The following is a 22252-nucleotide window of genomic DNA, read 5'->3' as shown; positions in this document are numbered from 1 at the left end:
AGAGCTGCCAGGTAAGAGGAAAAGAGGAAGGCCTAAGAGGAGGTTTATGGATGTGGTGAGAGAGGATATGCAGGTGATGGGTGTTAAAGAACAAGATGCAGAGGACAGAAAGATATGGAAGAGGATGATCCGCTGTGGCAACCCCTAACGGGAGCAGCCGAAAGAAGTTTTCTTTTGTTGATATCATATAGTTATGGTGCTACAATTTACTTGATTAAAAGAGAACAATTTTCACACACTAAATTAATGTTACTTGTATATGTTGTGGGAAGCAGCCCGGACACAGACAGACGGGCATCACCATATCATCCAACACACGTTTATTTTACAATATTTACACAGAATATGAAGCACACAACCCAGTGCCGCAGCACCAATCACCCCACAAGTCCAGGCCCTTCCACAATGCCTTTCCTCTCTTCAGGCCGCCTGTTTCCTCTTCCAGACCTCGTCCTCTTCCACCTGACTCCAGCCCTGAATGAAGGGAGGCAGCCCCTTTTATAGTCCCCTGGATGTGCTCCAGGTGTGTTCCAGCAATCTTCCACCAACACGCCCCAGTGTGGCGGAAGTGCTGGCTGCATTCTCGGAAGCACTCTGGGTGTCCCTGCTCCTCTTCCCCCCAGCACTTCCTGGTGTGGCGGAAATGCTGAGGTCCGGGGCTCTCCAGGCATTGGGGCGCGCCCTGGCAGTGACCACGGGCCCCTACAAGGTTGAACTTCAAAGCTCTGTACCCGTGATTCCCACAGCAACCAGGGTGGTTGCCCCCTTGTGGTCTGGATGAGGCATGAGCCCTCCTCCGGTCCTCTTGGGCGTCCCGGCTGGGTACCACCCCCAGCCACGTGCCACAATGTCTAATTTAAAAAGTAAAGTCCATTTTTTTTCTAAAGTTATTCTAACCTTCTTGATGCTTAAATGGTTTGTGTGTGTGTGTGTGTACGTGTGCATATGTGTGCATGTGTGTGTGTGTACTCGCTCATACAATGTATGTTCTGAACCTGAAAGGCGTGGCATAGTAGAAGAGAATTTATGTTCAAGTGTCACTTACTGCAACACTGAGAGTTAAGAAAAATAAATCTTTTCTTATCCTATTTCATTCAGGCCCATTGCTTTTTCACTCTTTGCTTTTACTGGAATGCTCAGGGTTGTTTTAAACATAGACCACCACAGGTATAATTTCTTCAGAAATGCTGTTAACTAAACTTTTTTTATCCCTCTTTCCTCTTTTACCAACTGACTAGACTAGACTTACAGTATGTACTGGTGATTTAAATAGAAGTCTGTATTCTGTTATAGTTCTCAATTTGTAATCTGTGCAAGCACTCTGTGTCAGTCTTTACTGAAGAAAAAATGACAATAACGGAATAAAATTGATTGAATTGTTATGTCATTTTCACAACTCATTATCTTTCCACAGATATGGATTTTGCATTGAATATAGCTCGGCAACTGTTTGTTCCAATATAAGTCTTGTTAAAATACTATCTTAAATTTTAAAATTAAAAAGTGAACTGGGCCTAAAATCCCACCCTCCCCTGTGAAACTTTTTTATTCCTATTCTGTGATCAAAGTGGTCAAGTCTTGACAAGTCTTGTTTATTCATTTTTGTTGCATCACTTTTAAAATGTTATATGAAGTAATTACTAGAAGAAGTGTTATCTTTTTATGATATACAAAGGACAAACATTTGAAGATTCCACTGCTTGTGTTTTTTGTGTGTAAAATTTGGTGCATTTAATATAAATAGCTCTACCCTAACATCCCTTTGCTTACTGTACATGTATCATTACATTGTGTGTCTAAAATAAATATGAACAATATGATCACATGTTGAATAATAATTTATTGAACATACTGTATGGTGCACACTGTGGGCATTATTTAACATTTATAAAAACCTATAGTAAGATATATCTTATGATATATCTTGAGTAATATGAGCCAATTTTTTGTCATCACATTTTGTTAAAGCTCAATAAAATCCAAGAGTCATGAAAAACAATTCAAACCAAACACTCAAAATAAATAATAAAAGCAAATCAACTACTGAGCCCGCAACCCACGTCTGCCTGGTAAACACGAGCCACAAATAGATCCAATGTCATTCATATCTGTGTAAAATGAAGACAAAGTCATAACAGACACAGAAAGCCCAAAAGAAGAAACAAGATTTAGAAAAAGAGAAATCAGAAACCAAAATCAGGGATAAGACAACAAATGCAGATCAAGCAGCCCATAACTATAGAGAGATCAGGAGATTTCCAGTGAGAGCATAGGATTTGTTTTGCGGCATTTATTTGTATTGGCACAAAATAATAACATCAGTTAATTATAGTATAACTATAATTAGAAACTATAGCAAAGTGTCTGTCTTCCTTATGTGATAAATCTGAAAACATATTTATTATACCATTTAGGATAACAGAATGAATCATAAGATCTAATGGTGTAAACATGACTTAATATGATCAGCATGTTCAATATCTTAGTTTTATTATCACTATATTTAATACATTATAGAATAGTTAATAATAGTGGCTAAAACCAGGCTTGGTTATTTAAAATCACACACACAAAAAAAAAGAGTGAGTTCTGTAATCCTGAGTGTTAAATTGTATTATGCCAAAGAGTAATTGCATAAAAGGAACCCCTTTGTTTGTTCTAGTAAATCCATTTTCAGGCTTGTTATCTGCCCGTCTGTCTATTTGCTGACTTCCCAGAAGAAAAAAAAAACATAAACAAAACATGTTTCTTTCCCTTTACTGTCCGTATGAATATCTTCAAGTCATTCTTTCCTCCATAATGCTGGAAATTACAGAATACCTAAATAAATCACCAGCTGTACTACCCGCTTTATCATTAAGAATTATTTATTGTTCAACAAAAGATTTTTGGAGAGCCTTGCACTGAGGCTGCACTTCAAAGCAGTTTATTTTATACAAAAAGGCCTTTTCCCTCCCCAAAAAAAGAATCCCTGACACCTAGAGTGTTAGTTCCGATTATCTTTTGTTTGGGAAAGGTCAAATGCCACACAAAGGTAATGCCACTTACCTTCAGTACTAGAGTAGATAACCTTTGAGACAGCCAAGCATAATGCTAAATGCCAACAATAAAGCTCTGAAGAGGAAGGCAGGGACTTCTTTTACACTTAAGAGTGTGTGCGCTTGAAAGAACAAGCCACGTTTTATTAACCAGGGTAATTACAGATTTTGCACCTGTGTCAATTTCCAGGCTGATGATGATGGTGGTGACAGACTGAGTGTGGGAGTAGCTATTTACAAATACTTGAAATGCACATGTTTAACTAGTTTAGTTTTATCAAGATATAGCATATCAATGACAGTGTTAGGCTGATAACAAAGAGAATGCTGTTGATGTGTAGGACCATTTGTCTGTTTTCACACCTGCCTATCTGTTTCATAGTCGCCAGGAGCTGGAACAGCAATAGATGCAAATCCGGAAACAGTCCAGGAAAGCACTGCAGACCCTCACAGAGTACACTTGTGTACTCACTCATATTGAGGAAGTGTAATGTTGTTGACTGACCTTGCATTGTCTCAGGGTCATTAGTGGAAACCTAATCTTGTTTACTGTCGATTATATGTTATGAAATAAATTCCACTTACAATTTAATATTTTCCCTTTACTCTCTTAGATGTATTTTTCTGTTATATTAATCCCTACGGTTGCTTTTGTCCTTTCTTATTAACCTGTTTTGATTACAATGCAACCATCAGTTCTCTCTGCTGACTGTCCACTAGCTATACTTAACACTGACATCATGTTATAAGAAATAGTTCATCTTAATAGAACTGAATGGAATTATTCCTATGTACCTAAACATAGCAATAAAATACTGTATGTACACAGGTAAATACAGTCAAACTAAATGGGCTTAAGTCAGTTTTCAGATTCTTATTAATATGCTCACATTCAGTACAGCTAGTTTGCAAATGCCCTAATTAGTACAGCAAAGATGCAGTCGAACGGGTGTGAAAAAAAAACTGGGTAAGAAAGTCCACACTGTCATATTTATGTTGAAAAAAAAATGCAGCAATGTCCATCAGAATAGTTAGTGTTTTTTTTCCAGACAGTCATTGAATTATTGAAAAGTACAGTATCTAACTCTCTTTATCAGTATATTAAAATCATTCCAGCAATACCTGATATTCCATACTCTCCATAGTTTTTGTATGTAATTTTATGAAGACCTTTCAGGTAACATCTTGACCTCATGGTATTTTTTACTAGATAGTTCAGCCTTGTAACAAGGTGGCTGGATTGTAAACCACTTGAGTGCTGCTTCAGTCTCCGCACCCTGACTCAATCCTTTGGATGTCTCAGTGCAAGTTACTTAAACTAACATGACTCCAACCATAGGTGGATATCAACCAGACTTCTGTGCAGTTATGATGTTCATGTTACTTTGGTCAAAAGCTGCAGCATAATGTAAACATAACATTCCTAGAATAAAAAATTGGTATCTGGTCATGTCATTGAGTGTGGAAGGTACATACAGTACATGGTGGAGAGACAAGTGATGTAAATTTGCATGTTATTTTCAGTGTTAGAATGCTTGCTTATTATTACTGTAATGATGCATTATTATTGTGATGTGAAATTTTGCATACAAGTTGATAAATATTTTGTATGTCTTTATTTGTAACTGAGACAAAGCAATGTAATATTAGTGTTACATTATTGATAATAACAGCAATGGTTTGATGGTTTAAGAACCCCTTCCCCCTTTTTAGGGTAATTTTATGACAGGGTTGTGGGGTTAGTGCCTCAAACAAGTCTAGTGTTTCTCTGCTAAAGTCTCTCTCTCAACCCCCACACAAAGCAAGGCTGCCTAATTGCTAAGCTTTACCTTAACAAATGGTTTGGAGGGCGGGTGTGAAGGTGTTCTATTCCTCCATTTGTCTGAAGTATGGCTGTTTCGAATTGGCTTGTATCAAAAGCCTTTAAGTACCACAACACCCTATTGGCTCTAGGGGTTGGACAGAAAACCTATAAATTTGCTTGCTTTACCTCGCCCTCTCTCTCTATTACCAAACTGATGAAAGACCATCCCATGCACCATGAACTGAAACGAACAACACAATGAAAAGCACAGCTCGGCACCCATTTTGAGACAGGCATTGGCCTGTTCTGAAGAAAGCTGACCACAAAATGAGGACTTAACTAGAGACATTTAAAGTAACAAACAAGTCTGTGTGCCGCCTGAAACTTAACATCACCATTTATCAGGTTATATGGTTGCCAATATTCAAATGTACTTTGCATATTGTTATTATTTATTAATATTATCAATAATACATTATTTAAACTGTAACTTAACTCCTGCTTGTCTTTTACTACACCTAATTGACCGAGGTTATAAATATAGAAGGGAAGGTTGGGGAGAAGTTATATGGTACAATACTTTATAAACAGTGGTAAGTCTGGGAGATTTGAGGCATTCTGACAAATTTTGTATTAATAATACAAAACGGGAAAGTAAAGTAATATATTACTCTACCAAAACAAAACAATTATTAATTATAAGTGACATAATTCTAAAATATTAATCAAAATATGATCAAATTATCAATCAAAATATTATGAAAATTGGGAACAGTTGGTATACATTAGTAAAGTCATTGAGGCAAATAAGTCCAAGGCAAACATCTTTGTGAACAGGTTGAAGTATGAAATCTGCTATAACTCATTATAAGGGTTATGCCTGGTTCAATTGTTTGTTGTCCCTACCTTCATTCTGATTCGTCCCACAGCAAACATAGAAAAGGTTCTTTGGTACAGCCCTGGTGGCATTCCCCTTTCGGTAGATGCTATACAAGTCCCCCTAGACTGTTGCTGTTCAGTTCTTTCTTTCCAGAGATTGTTTTTTCAAATTCAGCCAGAGTATAATTTATCCTAATTAGTCATATTATGCTTGGGCCATCTTTATGTGGCACTTGGATCAACTAATTATTTTCATGACAACAAGGAACCTATAAACTTTATAATGTGTGAAAAAAAAGTAAGGAAAGTGGTTGACCGATTTGCACAGAAAGCTTGTCATCAAGTTCAAACCAGGTAGTAAAAGGAAAGGCATTTTGTGACATTTTCCAAATGTGCTTGATTGTGTAGTTCATAATACAGGAAGATCCTGAAAATGTGTTATCCATTTCCATAAACAGCAAGGCAGAAATTCACAATAAAAGGAATGCTGATTGAAAAAACTGAGCTGCCAAACACACTGATACCTATTGGGATGGACATCAGCAGAGTTGATTGTTTTGTTAGCTTTACTGTAAACTGAAACTGGTAGCTATCAGCAAGGAATAGAACATTGGTGATGTATCTACGCTCTGTGACCTAAGCCTCATTTTCTAGAATATTGCATATATTGTTTTGTTATTTAATATCTACCTGTAATATATTTCTTTTCATATGTTCTAGGGTAAATGGCTTCCAGAAGCAGCAAGAGATCCTTCGCAAGAAGCACGCTGAATTTATCGAAAAGCATCAACTAAGAAGAGGAAGCAAAGATGAATAAATTGTAAACATACAAATAGAGAATTCTTCATGAAAAGTGTGGGTTTTGAATAGAAGATGAGTTAATATTCTAGCTGAAGGCATTGGGCTTTGCATATTTAAAATTTATTTTTTTTAGATATTTGCTCTGTATTAAACTTACATTATTCACAAGTAATTTGCAGTGTAAACTAATATCTGACTAAAAAGCATTAGACACATTGTTTGTCTTAATTTACTTGTCACTATGTTTCTTGTTTTTCTTAACAATTGTAAAGTCACCTGGCTGAAGTATTTGGTTTTTAAAGCACTAAGTGACAATTTCAACTTGTTAGTTTGGGTAAAGACCTGGGGCCTCATGTATAACGCCATGCATAGAATTCACACTAAAACATGACGTACAGACAAATACAGAAATGTGAGAACGCACAAAAAAATCCAGTTCATTGCTACTGCTGCGCAACCACATTCCTCACAGGTTTAATTATTAACAGTATACATTATTTAAATGAAGTTAAAAATGCGTCTGTATAATGTAATATACATACTTTACTGCATTTCATCTTAAAAATCATATCAAGAGCTCCAAGAAGATACCGCTTGGAAATCTAAATCAACTTAGAAGACAGTCATCATATGTAAATATGCACTTTCTTATATTGAATTGAAATTCCTTTATCATTATTGTATGGTACAATGAGATTCAATATGCAAATCCTCCATAAACTTATATTCATATAAAATGATAAAATAACAACAATAATAATAATATTAGTAGTAGTATGATATTAGTAGTATGATAAAAAAAATAATGAAACATATATAATATGAAAGTATAAGTACAATATACATGTACATATAGTGCAAATGGTTCATAAAGTTGCTCAGGTTGTGCAATATTACAACTGTAGTGCAAGGTTACAGTGAGGTGATTGTACTTATCAGTACAAACAGTTCTACCAGGAGCATTTGATGGAATGATTGAATGCGTTTAGAGCTCTTAGGATGAAACTGTTTCTGATCCGCGAGGTCCCAACAGGAAAGGTTCTGAAGTTTTTGAAGTATGGGAGAAGTTCAGCAGCTTGTGCTAGATGCTATATCCCAATAATCCTCTTTCCGGTCAGCTGCTGTAGAGCTGTGATTCCACACTCAGATACAGTGGGTTAAAATACTCTGAGTGGTGCACTAAGAGTAACAATGCTAAAGCACCTATGGTATTTGGAATAGTTTGGCCATTCTGTCCACTGTTAATATGGTTACAGGTTGATTACAATCAGATGCCTTAAACTAATAACCAATATGCGGTTAATTTCAGTGTATTTGATGAAGCCATGTCAGGGATGCGAATCTAAAAATAAGGGGAAACCGCACAGGAACAGTAGCACTGCTTTGACGCTGAGTGCTGCCAGTTTGCAAAACTGAGCCGAAAACTGGCGTACGCAATGGATTGAGCTGGTGTGAGAATGTGCGTGGCTTTTACACCAAGTTCCATTTTAATACATTGCGATGTGAGCATGGAAATGGTGTACGCAACATTTTTCTTCGTATGCACCATTTATACATGAGCCCCCTGGTCTGACATTCACATTTAATGGCACTTTCTTGTTTCATGTTACCCTGGTGGTAAAATACTGCATTGTAGACTACAGATGACAATTTTATGATAAGTACACCTGTGAGACTTTTTCTTGCTTAAGTGCATTTTTCAGTTTGTCAAGCTGTTCTAAATTGTACACTTCTAATTGCGGATAATGTGCGTTAATCAGTAATTTGCTTATTTTATAGACAGCCTATATCTTTGTTTGTTTCATTTTGTACTGAGAAGTCAGGCAAAATGGCACCTTTTATTGGCTAACTAAAAAAGATTACACAATGTAAGCTTTCAAGGCAACTCAGGCCCCTTCTTCAGGCAAGATAGTCTATCATTTTAAGATTTGCTGTCAGGCATTGTTTTGTTACTAGGATTGATTCAGGATGATAAATGAGCCATAGAAGTGAATGTAAAAAAAGAAAATCAATAAAATTTGTTTGTATTGGATACATTTGGCAAAACAGTACTATTATTATTAGCCCTTCAATTCCTTAAATCTGTTGTCCCCTTAGTGGTTTAAAGACGTATTATAAAAACCTTCATCTTCCAACAGTCCTTTTAGAGAACCAACAGTTAATTTTGCATTACATTTTCCTTGGAGTAATTGTTACACATTAAAGATGAGCTGTGATTACTGTACCTTAAGATATGTATTCATTCCTCATCTATCAGTAATGACTTGAGTTGCAGGTCAAATTCACATTGCCTAGACTCCATCATATTGACAGATCCTTAGGAATTTATGTAGAATTCTAATTTATAGGGTAAAGGATTTCTAAGACAATCTAGTAATTTCTATCACTTAATTTTGATTAAATATTTTTATCATTTACGTTCTTCATATATGAAGGTTATACAGTATATTAGATCCTTCACATTTTATGTAATAAAAGAAGATGCTGGGGGAAAGTCTACTTGATATAATTAATTCTAATAAAATAAAAATCAAAATAGTGTTATTATGTTATAATAACTACTATCAAGAAAGGGAATAAAGGGATCAGAATATTTAAGACTGTTGTAAATTTATTTTATGTAGCATATTTCATACATTGAAGGTGTCTCCAAGTCAGTCATTTTCTAAAATTACATTTCAATTTATGTTAAGAAAACTATAAGATAAAACACATACTAGTATTAATATCCATCCACATACAGTCCCCTCCAAAAGTATTGGAACGGCAAAGCCAATTAATTTGTTTTTGCTGTGCACTGAAAACATTTGTGTGTGAGATCAAAAGATGGATATGAGAAGAGAGATTAGAGTTTTATCTTTTATTCCATAGTATTTAGATCTAGATATGTTAAACAACAGAACAAAGCAAAAGTATTGGAACATGACAAGCGACAGGAAGTTCTTGTTACCCAGATGTGTCATATAAGATTGATTATTTAATCAATAAGTAGCACTGGGTATCTACTCTCAGTTTAAGCTTTGGCTTTCAACTGTGAACACTACATTTGTAGTTAAGAAGGATAGACCAACATGAACACCAGAGAGCTGTCCATGGGAGAAAAGCATGACATACTTTTGCGCTGTTCTATGTTGTTTAACATATCTAGATGTAAATACCATGGAATAAAAGATAAAACTCTGATCTCCTCATATTTATCTTTTGATCTCACACACGAATGTCTTCAGTGCACAGCAAAAACAAATTAATTGGCCTTGTTGTTCCAATACTTTTGAAGGGGACTGTACATAACCCACTTATCCAGGACAGGGCCACAGGGAAGATGGAGCCTAACCCAGAAATCACTGGATGCAAGGCAGGAACAACACCTGGATAGGGCGCCAGTCCAAGATGAACACACACACACTCACACAAAAGTCAATTTAACAACACCAATCCACTTAACCTACAAGTCTTTGGAGTGTTGGAGGAAACCCATATGGACAAGGGGAGAATATGCAAACACCACCCAGGGAGCAACCAGGATTTGAAACTTGGTCTTCTTATTGCGAGGCAACACATACCATGTTGCACCTAGTGAAATGTTACAGAAATTACATATAATACAAATAATAACAATAACACTAATATTTTCAAACCCTCTTAATCCAATAATGTAATACAGAGTAAGTGAAAAGTGGGTTTATTATGGCCTATGCTTTCTGTAGTGGTACATATACAGTATATGTTGTTTTACAATAGATATGGTCAGGTGTAAACAGAGGAGAGTGTTAATGTTATCTTAGTCCCTAACCAACCCTGTGTTAAATATTTTAGCTGAGATACAAAACAAAAATCAAGATACTTACATTGAAAAGAAAAAATAAAATAAAGTTTGTACATTAGAATCTTTTCTTTTTAATTTCCTAACATTTTGTAAAACAAAGCCTTTTAGACATATTTTGATGTGCCTGATGAATCAATTAAGCAAATTATGAAAATGTCTAATTTTGCACAAAATGAGCAATTAGAAATGTTAATAGATTTCTATATTTTGTCTGAGAAAGTAAACAGTAGTTTTTAAACTTTTAAATCTGCTATGGTTATATGAAAGTCATTCAACAGAGGTGCAAGAGAATACAGCAATTTTTTGTTATAAAGGACTTCAGTTACATAAATATTCCTTGTAGCATGTCCCCAAAAACCACACACCTAAGCAGAGTAGTAAGGTATTTGTGTTTCTTTTGTATAGCTAGTGAATAGCAGTAGTTGCTGTTGATAAGACTGAGAGGACAATTCTTGCTATAAAGGAAAAGTGTAGATGAAAAATTACACACAAGAACAAAAAACTATGCTGCTGTTAAATCAGTGTTCTAACATGATCTTAATGTCACTGATGAAGGACAAGAGCATTCCATCCCTGAACTTTTAATAAGTAAATAATTAACTTGTTTCGTGTCCTACTATATCAAGTGTAGAGAAACATGTCTAAATAACAGTTCTCTATTTAGTTAGAGAAAAGCTAATTTGGTTCAGACTTGCTGAGAACATGTTTTTGCTCTTTCTTTATGTTAAGCAATTCATAATGCAGGAAAGAAGAAATCTGGGCTCTAAAAGGATTGCAGGCACTAGCAAGCCTGAGCACTAGGCATACTGGAGCCCATGGGCTTTTCCCTTTTGAAAATGTTGCTCACATAGGATACTTCTTCACTGGAAACGTCCTATGATCCACACCCAGGCTCTCACCGTTATGCTCATTGCTGTTTTGCTCTTGTGGCTCTCACAAAACTTAATTTGTTATGCTGCCATACAGTATGTTTAAAGAATACCTTTCTTGAAAACTTGTGATGTAAATGACACAGTACATACCAGTCAGCACTAGAACTACCACCAAGGCTACTACAAATAATGTCTGAATCCTTTTGTTATCATGAATGGCCTAATTGTCCTTATAGCCCTACCCCCAAATACCACAGATCACCTAATGAGTGAATAAAAAAAATACACACACAGCGGGTATTATTTACATGCATTTCCACTTGGCATATGTATATGTTGGCATATGTTTTCAATTTAAAAAAAACTTTAAAGGATTATTTATTAGTATGTATTATTGAAAAGCAAAACAACACATTTTTCAATCAGCTGGGTAAAAATAGCAAAGGTATAAGAATCTTTTTTTTTTTTTAAAGAAATAATTTAAAAATTTACAATGCTTATATATTTCTGTGGATATGCAGACATTTGTTAATGACAGAATGAAGTTAAGTGTGAGTCGGAGGAAAGTGGAAGCAAGTTATACCTGTGTGCAGCTGCGATGTTACTTGTGGAGGTAGTAGGGACTCTTTCGTGTATATATATATATATATACAGTACTGTGCAAAAGTTTTAGGCAGGTGTGAAAAAATGCTGTAAACAAAGAATGCTTTCAGAAATATAAATAATGATTGCATTTTGTAGTACTAGGGTGTTGTACCGTGTTAGCCGTGTTACATCTTGCCTGAAGAAGGGGCCTGAGTTGCCTCGAAAGCTTGCATATTGTAATCTTTCTAGTTAGCCAATAAAAGGTGTCATTTTGATTGCATTTTGTAAATTGATAACAATAAACAAAGTGAGCAAACGAAAGAAAAATCTAAATCAAATCAATATTTGGTGTTACTACCTTTTGCCTTCAAACCAGCATCAATTCTTATAGGTACACTTGCACAAAGTCAGGGATTTTGTAGGATTCTAGTCAGGTGTATGATCAACCAATTATACCAAACAGGTGCTAATGATCATCAATGTCACACGTAGGTTGAAATGCAGTCATTAACTGAAACAGAAACAGCTGTGTAGGAGGCTTCAAACTGGGTGAGGAACAGCCAAACTCTGCTACCAAGGTGAGGTTGTGGAAGACAGTTTCATGTCATGGCAAGATTGAGCACAGCAACAAGACACAAGGTACTTATACTGCATCAGCAAGGTCTCTACCAGACAAAGATTTCAAAGCAGACTGGGGTTTCAAGATGTGCTGTTCAAGCTCTTTTGAAGAAGCACAAAGAAACAGGCAACGTTGAGGATCGTAGACACGGTGGTCGGCGAAGGAACCTTAGTGCAGCAGATGAAAGACACATCAAGCTTATTACCCTTCGAAATTGGAAGATGTCCAGCAGTGCCATCAGCTCAGAACTGGCAGAAACCAATGGGACCCAGGTACACCCATCTACTGTCCGGAGAAGTCTGGCCAGAAGTGGTCTTCATGGAAGAGTTGCAGCCAAAAACCCATACCTCCGACGTGGAAACAAGGCCAAGCGACTCAAGTATGCACGAAAACATAGGAACTGGGGTGCAGAAAAATGGAAGCAGGTGCTCTGGACTGATGAGTCAAAATTTGAAATATTTGGCTGTAGCAGAAGGCAGTTTGTTCGTCGAAGGGTTGGAGAGCAGTACAATAATGAGTGTCTGCAGGCAACAGTGAAGCATGGTGGAGGTTCCTTGAACGTTTGGGGCTGCATTTCTGCAAATGGAGTTGGAGATTTGGTCAGGATTAATGGTGTTCTCAATGCTGAGAAATACAGGCAGACACTTATCCATCATGCAATACCATCAGGGAGGCGTATGATTGGCCCCAAATTTATTCTGCAGCAGGACAACGACCCCAAACATACAGCCAAAGTCATTAAGAACTATCTTCAGCGTAAAAAAGAAGTCTTGAAAGTGATGGTATGGCCCCCACAGAGCCCTGATCTCAACATCGTCGAGTGTGTCTGGGATTACATGAAGAGACAGAAGGATGTGAGGAAGCCTACATCCACAGAAGATCTGTGGTTAGTTCTACAAGATGTTTGGAACAACCTACCAGCCGAGTGCCTTCAAAAACTGTGTGTAAGTTTACCTTTAAGAATTGATGCTGTTTTGAAGGCAAAGGGTGGTCACACCAAATATTGATGTGATTTAGATTTCTCTTTTGTTCATTCACTGCATTTTGTTGATTGATGAAAATAAATGATTAACACTTCCATTTTTGAAAGCATTCTTTGTTTGCAGCATTTTTTCACACCTGCCTAAAACTTTTGCACAGTACTGTGTATATATCAATCATCAATCACATTAGCCATCACATTTCTGAATTGAATTTTAGAGTCAACAAAAACATTGCCATTTGAAATACAGTTTTTTAGGATAAGCAAGGAAGGAAAAGAGTTTGACATACACGCTGATGACATAATTAAAAATTTTAAAATATGACACCCATTGACTTTTTCCATGACTCTTCTAGTGTTAGAATACAGGTACATTCACAATAAAATATATATTAATAAAATAAATATTTAATAAATGACATTTTGGAATATCAGAAATAAAAAAATCTACAGTAATATTGTGATTCATATGATTTTAGGTTGTTGGTCAACAAAATTAAATAAACACTTAACTTTACCTTCTGTTTCAGTTTAGTTTTTCATAATTGTACATTCTAAAGTATGGATGGATAAATGTATACCAGCTGGCATATAGAACACAACACATCATAGCACAGTAGTTAAATCTAGTCATGGACAAAATAAAAAGAACAATTAACCCTCAACATTAATAGGAAATCTGCGGTGGGTTGGCACCCTGCCCGGGATTGGTTCCCTGCCTTGTGCCCTGTGTTGGCTGGGATTGGCTCCAGCAGACCCCCGTGACCCTGTGTTTGGATTCAGCGGGTTGGAAAATGGATGGATGGATGGATTAATAGGAAATAAAAGAAAATAATATTTATTTTACTTCAGCTTTACAATTGCATAGTTAAAGTGAGGAGCTAATGTTCTAACTTAGGGTTTCCCAGTGGCTGTAACTTTTAGGTCTTGTACTTACAGTATGTAATATTTTGCACATTCATTTTACTGTCTTAACCTATGGCTTTAAGTTGTTGTTATTGGTTCAATGAATTTCCATCAGGGATTAATAAAGTAATATAATCTATGTTAAAATTTGTAATCAAAAGTCAATTTAGTTCCAGATCATTATGGCTATTTGCTGAAGTTATTCCTGATTTTTAATAATGACTGTATAGCTGCTGTTGAGATGATCACTGACTGCTCTATCACTTAAGATGTTGGCTGATCCAATAGAAACTGCACAGAGCCTTCAGACTGTACCCAAAGCTCAGACACCCACTCTAAAATATTACCTTTGTGAGCCTAAATATATTAATATTTATTTCACAGCAATCATTATTTTTAATCTACTGTTCAGAGTTCAAATTCTGTCTGTGTGGGCTTTCCTCCCATATCATCGAAGATGTGCAGGTAGGTTAAGTGTTGTTTCAATAAATGGCTCTGTGAGAGTTTTGGTGGGTGTTTGAGTGGCTCCTGTCATGGTGTGGTGCCCAGTGCTGCCAGGATGGGCTTTGGTTCCTGTCACACTGAACTGGATTAAACAGGTTCAAGAATGCTATGTTAGGTTAATTCTTCATATTGTTGTTCCAATTCATTTTAAAACTGGGCTGTTTAAATAAGATTTATACTAAAATGATCATTTATAGTAAAAATATGGGATATTAACTATGAGATATATTCACAAAAAACAGTTTACTGGTAATACATTTCCTCTTGCTGTATCATTAATCATTTTGATGAAATTTTTGTCTCATATAAATGAAGGTGCACACATATAAAAACATCATTTGCACCATTTCATCTTTAGTACAAACTTAAATGCAAATAAAAGCTGCTAAAAAGTGATAAAAGCACAAAAACCCTTGGCAGTCATATGAATAAGGACCAAAATAATGTCATACCAGAATCAGAGGAAATGGCTGCACAACACATAAACAGAGGGAAAAAAACCCTAATGGCATAAAGGCATCAGCATTATGTTTAAATAGCAATGTGTTTTATAGTAATATTTATAAACTTTACAATATTCAGTGTTGCCTTTAATAATAAAATTAAAATCATTTTTACATGGATAAAAAAAAATAATGTTTCTTTTGTATCCTTCAAAAATGTCTTTGCATTATCCTAGATTGTGGGAAGGCTACTTACTGAAAGTGTTTAAGGCAGCATCATATTACACAACTTCTAGTTGGAGGGAATGTCAGATATGAAGACTGATGTGTTTGGATTCGTTGCCTGAGGATGTCAGATTACAGGACTACAATATAATAATAATAATAATTCATTACATTTATATAGCGCTTTTCTCAGTACTCAAAGCGCTATCCACACAGGGAGGAACCGGGAAGTGAACCCACAATCTTCCACAGTCTCCTTACTGCAAAGCAGCAGCACTACCACTGCGCCACCTGTGAGGTATATTCATTTAGACAACTTTGCAATGACTATCCAGCAAATTTTCACTTCTAAAATATTGCAAGTTTAACCCCTTTTGAAACAGATAATAGCATGCACCCTAATGGAGCACATTCCCCTACGAAAGCTTTACATATATGGACAGTTCAGTCGCAATCTCTGCCCTTTTTTTTCTTTTCTCTTCTTTCCATGGTATGTAAAACATGAGACATTAGGCAGACGAGCCTTTTTTATATTTGTTAGATTTAAAACACCTGTGTACCTTATTCCTCGTGCTGCATTATAGGCATTGTACTTTATGGTGGTTGCTCATTGGTGCCAGCCCTCAAGCACACAGAGCCCATCTCTGCAACTTAACACAAACCAAACTGGTTTGATCTCGTCAGAACAAGTTATACACTAGTCAGACTAATTATCTGGGGATGTTACACTACACAACAGCCCCCAACTCACTAAGATTATGTAAACGGGTTAAAATCTCCATAAAATTTGTGTAATGTGACATGACCTTTAGTTGATTTTATGTGAGGAAAGTAAATGTCTTAGTTCTTTATTCATTTTCTGTTTGGTTTTGACATTTAAAGTTAAAAAGCCATTTAAACATAGATTGTACCTGTAGTAAAGAAGCAAAAGAAAATGCTGTTAATGATTTTCTAACAGGAAGTATTTAAGTAACAATATATTACATTTTTATTATTGTTCCATGGGTAAAGATTTATAATAGTCATGATTTAAAATGGTGGTCTGGACAGTTTTTTCATTTTCTTGAAGAAAATGTAAAATGTTTTGTGGTCAAATGAATGTGTTATGTGTATTTTATGGCCAGTTGTTTTCAATTCTGAAGTAGGATTTGGTCCTCTTATTGTTTTACTTAGATGTGCGGTATGCCAAATTTATGGACTCGATGCTTTTATTTGCAGATACTCAACAGATCTGTTTTTTTCTTCATGCTGTCAATGTTGTGTAAACTGTTACACAAAAACTAAACTAAATTGGATGAACACTTTGTTTTTAATTTTCTGTATTTAAATGCTATATTTCCCCATTGAATTAGAAGTGCAATGCCAAAAAAGGTCTGTGAAAATATTGACTGGTCATGGCCACTGCAACAGCAGCGACCCCTATCCCTTCTAAAATAGGAAACTGGAGCAATTTTGCCTTTTCCCAGAATGCCAGAGAGCCCCATAGGGCATTCTAATTATTCCATTTCACCGTTGTTGTTTCATCAAGTCATTAGCATGAAAATTAAAAAAAAAATAACTACAGGGAGCACAGTAGGTTTATTTTCTTTGTAAACTATTTCCTCCACTACTAGAATTCTCCCCTTATTACTGGTATTCTTCGTAATTAGAGCCAAAATGATGTTTAGTTTAACACAGATTTCTCCTTCAGGATGACTGATGGCATATGGCTGATTTTAGCTCTTTGAAGTGTCCTATGAGGTATTTATACCATGGTAGACCTCAGCCAGTCTGCTTCTGACCAGCCTTGGCAGTCTCAACTAAACAGCAGCCTTGTGCATACCCATACTTATTCCTGCCTTTTCCATTGCTTTTATTATGTAGTGAGTTAAGATATGTGGCCCCATCTGCAACAGATGGTAAAAATCAAAATTTTATACAGAAGAAAATTCATTTTCTAATTACACTGTAAGTAATTTTTAGAGTTACATGGTGGCAGACTGCTGAATCAGACATGTGCAGTACTTTTTCTTCCAAAAGGCTAAAATTGACAGAAAATTTTCAGATTTGAGTCCTCTAGCCATCGTATGGCAGTCACATAGCTTTGCTAGATAAAAATGACTAGAGGCCTGTTTCTCATAATTTCTGTATTTTTGGGTCCATATGAATTCACCATATGTCACAGATATCAAGAAGTATTTAGGTAATAAATATACTGTACTCTGTGCATGCCACAATAATGACCCTATAAATAGTCAAGCGGATGATAACCATCAATTAAGGAGTCACACTGTAAAGTTACCATTGGTTCACTCTGACAGTCACTTGAGCTGCCAGAACAGTAAATTCTAGAAATGTGTGCTTTCAGTAAAAGTAATGGCTAAAAAAATAAATGTTAATGACTGAGCAGACAGTGTTGTGATAATACATTGGCTGACACTGTTTGTTGAGTTATCCTCATATTTTCTTTTTTTTTTTTTTTTTCCCCCCCAACTTACTCCAGCTTACTGTAGCTTATTGGTCATGCAAAATGTGGCCTGTTTGCAAAAATGTCTTTTGAGTATTTGAATCAGTTTTATAATGGACTGATACCCCATTCGGAGCCAATTGCGGTTTTGTGCCTGATGAATAAAATTGAACAAGCATGTTAAAAAAATAGTAGATGACCAAGTAAAGGAACTTCTCAAAATGGTTGGGAGATGGAGTAATTTTTAAAATGCAAAAAAACAAAACAAATACTAGGAGTTTTTCAAAATGACAACCTTAACGAAAAACTTTATCAAGAATGGTCTTGGCATTTGTAAGGTGACCCTAGCAGTAGACCAGCCAGTGATCACAACTTCACCACAGTCTTACTGTTTTCTTGTGTTAGTGTGGCTTTTACATGCAGAATAGAATCTTCCAAGCTGTGCAGTTTATAATTTAGTTTCTGGAATCTTCCGGAAAAATCAGTGTGGAATCAAAATGGTTAACGGTCTTAGCCTTGTGCTACAGGAAATTAGGTTTTACTCTTCTGCAACCTGTTGTTTGTGGATAGCTTGCTCTCATTATTAAAGTACTTCAATTCAATACGCAAAGTAGGTGACCTGAAAGTTAAAGGTAAGAAAGAATAAAACAATCAATTTTCTACTGTGGTAAAAAAAGGAAAGTCGTAGTGAATATCTCAAAGCAGGAAAGTAAGGCTTCCAAGTATCAGCTTCTTAGTTTTGGCTCATTATTTTTTAATGAATTTATGAAATAGGAGGTAAACATGAACAGTCTTGTTTGTTTGTGGGATATGAAAGAGCAGATCCTTTACTTTATAAATATGCAAATGTTCTTCACTGCCTGATCCCTCTCTCACTTGGACAGAGGCAGTGGTGCTGTAAGAATTATGTTTCTAGACTTCTCTAGCGCCTTCAACACAATCCAACCTCTGCTCCTTAGGGACAAGCTGACAGAGATGGGAGTAGATTCATACCTAGTGGCATGGATCGTGGACTATCTTAAAGACAGACCTCAGTATGTGCGTCTTGAGAACTGCACGTCTGACATTGTGGTCAGCAACACAGGAGCGCCACCGGGGACTGTACTTTCTCTGGTCCTGTTCAGCCTATATACATCAGACTTCCAATACAACTCGGAGTCCTGCCATGTGCAAAAGTTCACTGATGACACTGCTATCGTGGGCTGCATCAGGAATGGGTTGGAGGAGGAGTATAGGGACCTAATCAATGACTTTGTTAAATGGTGTGACTCAAACCACCTACACCTGAACACCAGCAAAACCAAGGAGCTGGTGGTGGATTTTAGGAGGCCCAGACCCCTCATAGACCCTGTGATCATCAGAGGTGACTGTGTGCAGATGGTGCAGACCTATAAATATCTGAGAGTGCAGCTGGATGATAAATTAGACTGGACTGCCAATACTGATGCGCTGTGCAAGAAAGGACAGAGCCGACTATACTTCCTTAGAAGGCTGGCGTCCTTCAACATCTGCAATAAGATGCTGCAGATGTTCTATCAGACAGTTGTGGCGAGTGCACTCTTCTACGCGGTGGTGTGCTGGGGAGGCAGCATTAAGAGGAAAGACGCCTCACGCATGGACAAACTGGTGAGGAAGGCAGGCTCTATTGTTGGCACGGAGCTGGACAGTTTAACATCTGTGGCAGAGCGAAGGGCGCTCAGCAGGCTCCTATCAATTATGGAGAATCCACTGCATCCACTAAATAGTATCATCTCCAGACAGAAGAGCAGCTTCAGCGACAGACTGCTGTCAGTGTCCTGCTCCACTGACAGACTGAGGAGATCGTTCCTCCCCCAAACTATACGACTCTTCAATTCCACCCGGGGGGTAAACGTTAACATTTAACATTATACAAAGTTATTGTCTGTTTTTCACCTGCATTATTATCATTCTTTAATATTATTTATTGTATCAGTATGCTGCTGCTGGAGAATTTGAATTTCCCATTGGGATTAATAAAGTATCTATCTATCTATCTATCTATCTATCTATCTATCTATCTATCTATCTATCTATCTATCTATCTATCTATCTATCTATCTATCTATCTATCTATCTATCTATCTATCTATCTATCTATCTATTTGACTATACTTCTTCACCCTCTGAGACAAAAATATCACCAGCCTTCTCCCTGACTTGTCTTTACTTGGACATTATGTCTGCAAGAACAGCATGTCTGCAGATTGTATGGTAGAAATGCATCCTTCTTGTGCACATGGAAGAAAGGAATGATGAGAATGCCCCTGGGAGGTGTCATAGTCCACTCCCCCTTAAGAAGGAAGCTTTTTGTTGCCGTTTATGCAAATTCAGATCAGAGGTCAGAGTCTGGATTGTTGGTGACAAACAGGCAGTCTAGTTAGCCAGTTCAAAGATCAGAATTGTATGCTTACAGAACTGATTACCTCAAGTTTGGATGTCACTGACTCACCCTATGTAAATAGACCAGATGAGAAAAGGGGTTAAAATTCAAAGGGACTTCAGAAAAGGCTTAGTAGGGAAGCTGAGCAGAGATTAGTGGTAAATTAAAGATGAACAGTATGCTCTGTTCAAGATATCTCTACCTATGTGTAATGTAAATGTACTGATGTACAGTATCTCTGATATAATTAGCAACTGCAGAGAATTAGGAAGAGGTGCATTCATGGGTAACCTTTAGTAGTTAGCATTCATTTCACAATTGAAAACCGAGTCATCGGAGCATCTCAAAGCATGTAGACATTTTCTGCTGAAATGAATGAACTCACAGATTAAAACATGCTTCCTCTTGTTTGATCATAGAATTGACTAAGCTTGTATTGTTAGTGTTAAGGTTATAGCATATATAACATTCTTGGCTGACATACTGATGTAGATGAGAGCTGGGTTCAAATCCTGGTCTGGTCTCTGTCTGCATACTCTCCCCATGTCTTCATGAATTTTTCTGCATACTTTAATTGTACTCCCCATTCCTAAAGACTGATGTGTTACTTTAAGTGGTTATTTTAAAATAATCCTCTGTGAGTGAGAGTGTTTTGTGGTGGGTGAGCACCAGTTCCATTTAGGTGTCCTGATAGACTCTGAACCCCCTAGACCTTAAATGTAGATTAAGTAGGATTTGAGTATGAATGATCAGATTTTGTTATTCTCAGTCAAAGTCATTTACTTTTGTTGTGCTTATTTTGTGGAACTGTCTGTTCTGGTCTGCATGTGAGACTCTATTGATCATAATTGGCTTTAAAACTCAACTTTTCCACTCTTTTCTTATGTCATCATTTTATAACTGACTCCTTTGTACCTTCTATGCTAGTTTTCACCTGGCTTTACTGTCCCATTATTTCATACTTCTCATTCTTGTGTATTTTCATTTGCTAATAAATGTGCATGGCTCTTCTCAGTATTCTTATTTTCGTCAACTTGAAGAATCAGATATTTGGATTAACTCCTCACATCCTTGAATTGGTTTAAACAGATTCTACTCTGTTGTCCTAACCTACCATATCATGTTCTGCTTTATTCTCTGTTCTTGTTTGCTTTATGAAGCTACTTGTGTCAGCACTTACTGTGAAACATGATAACTGTAAAGGACTTTGCTTTGCAAATTTATACACATCTTTAGTCAGTTCAAATGAAATGAACAATTTAATAAAGTGGCTAAAAAAGGTTGTGATGTTTTTAAGTTGCCAAAATCATAGGCCAGAATATTCACAACTGTTACAGACTGCTGGTCCTTTTTCTTAATTTGTAAAGTTAAACACAGGTTGTCTTTTTTATTTCTTCATATGTCATGTAAAACAAAGCAAAGTAAAGAAGTTTTTGACTGATTTATATGTTTTAGGTATCCTTTTCGTAACACAATTTAACTATTTTCAGTGTGTGTGTTTGCATGTATCGGTGACATAGAAAATGAGTTCTTTTACATTTACATCAAAGTAAATTTTTCATCTTTATCATTGCAAATATGTTTTGTTTTTTTAACAAATATTCTTCCAATGTAAATAGTTAGGAGTAAAAGTGTCTTCAATACTTTACAGTGGAAGAAATTCTCAAATCATCTATAAAGACCAATGTTTCCCTCTGCGATTTATGGATGTTCCTACTGCATCTGCTTTGCTGTTGATTTTTCAAGTGTAGTGATCCTATTCTGGGGAAGGCAGCATGACATTCTGGGGCAGATTCTTCTCTATAATTTCTTGCAAAAATGATCACAATATGTCACACGTGCCTAAAATAGTGTGATTAATAATATTTACATTAGGACAAAATGCCATTGAGCTTTCTTCTCTTTCAGACAATACATAGAG

The 22252-nt window shown here is 36.3% G+C and overlaps 2 protein-coding genes across 2 annotated transcripts in view; one reads left to right on the top strand and one right to left on the bottom strand.

Annotated features, from left to right (window-relative positions):
• Positions 1-6761, top strand: part of dnajc4 (DnaJ (Hsp40) homolog, subfamily C, member 4) — a 211008-nt gene extending 204247 nt beyond the window's left edge. The window contains exon 7 of the mRNA XM_028810010.2: positions 6442-6761. Coding sequence (XP_028665843.1) covers positions 6442-6538 — 97 coding nt within the window. The 3' untranslated portion in view covers positions 6539-6761. The remainder of the gene's footprint in view (positions 1-6441) is intronic.
• Positions 1-22252, bottom strand: part of LOC114658053 (bcl2-associated agonist of cell death-like) — a 695521-nt gene that overhangs the window by 571559 nt on the left and 101710 nt on the right. The gene's annotated exons all lie outside the window — the stretch shown is intronic.

Source organism: Erpetoichthys calabaricus, chromosome 1, assembly GCF_900747795.2.
Source record: "Erpetoichthys calabaricus chromosome 1, fErpCal1.3, whole genome shotgun sequence".
Taxonomy (NCBI): domain Eukaryota; kingdom Metazoa; phylum Chordata; class Cladistia; order Polypteriformes; family Polypteridae; genus Erpetoichthys; species Erpetoichthys calabaricus.
The sequence above is the reverse complement of the archived record's forward strand: the minus strand, read 5'-3'. Positions and strand labels throughout refer to the sequence as shown.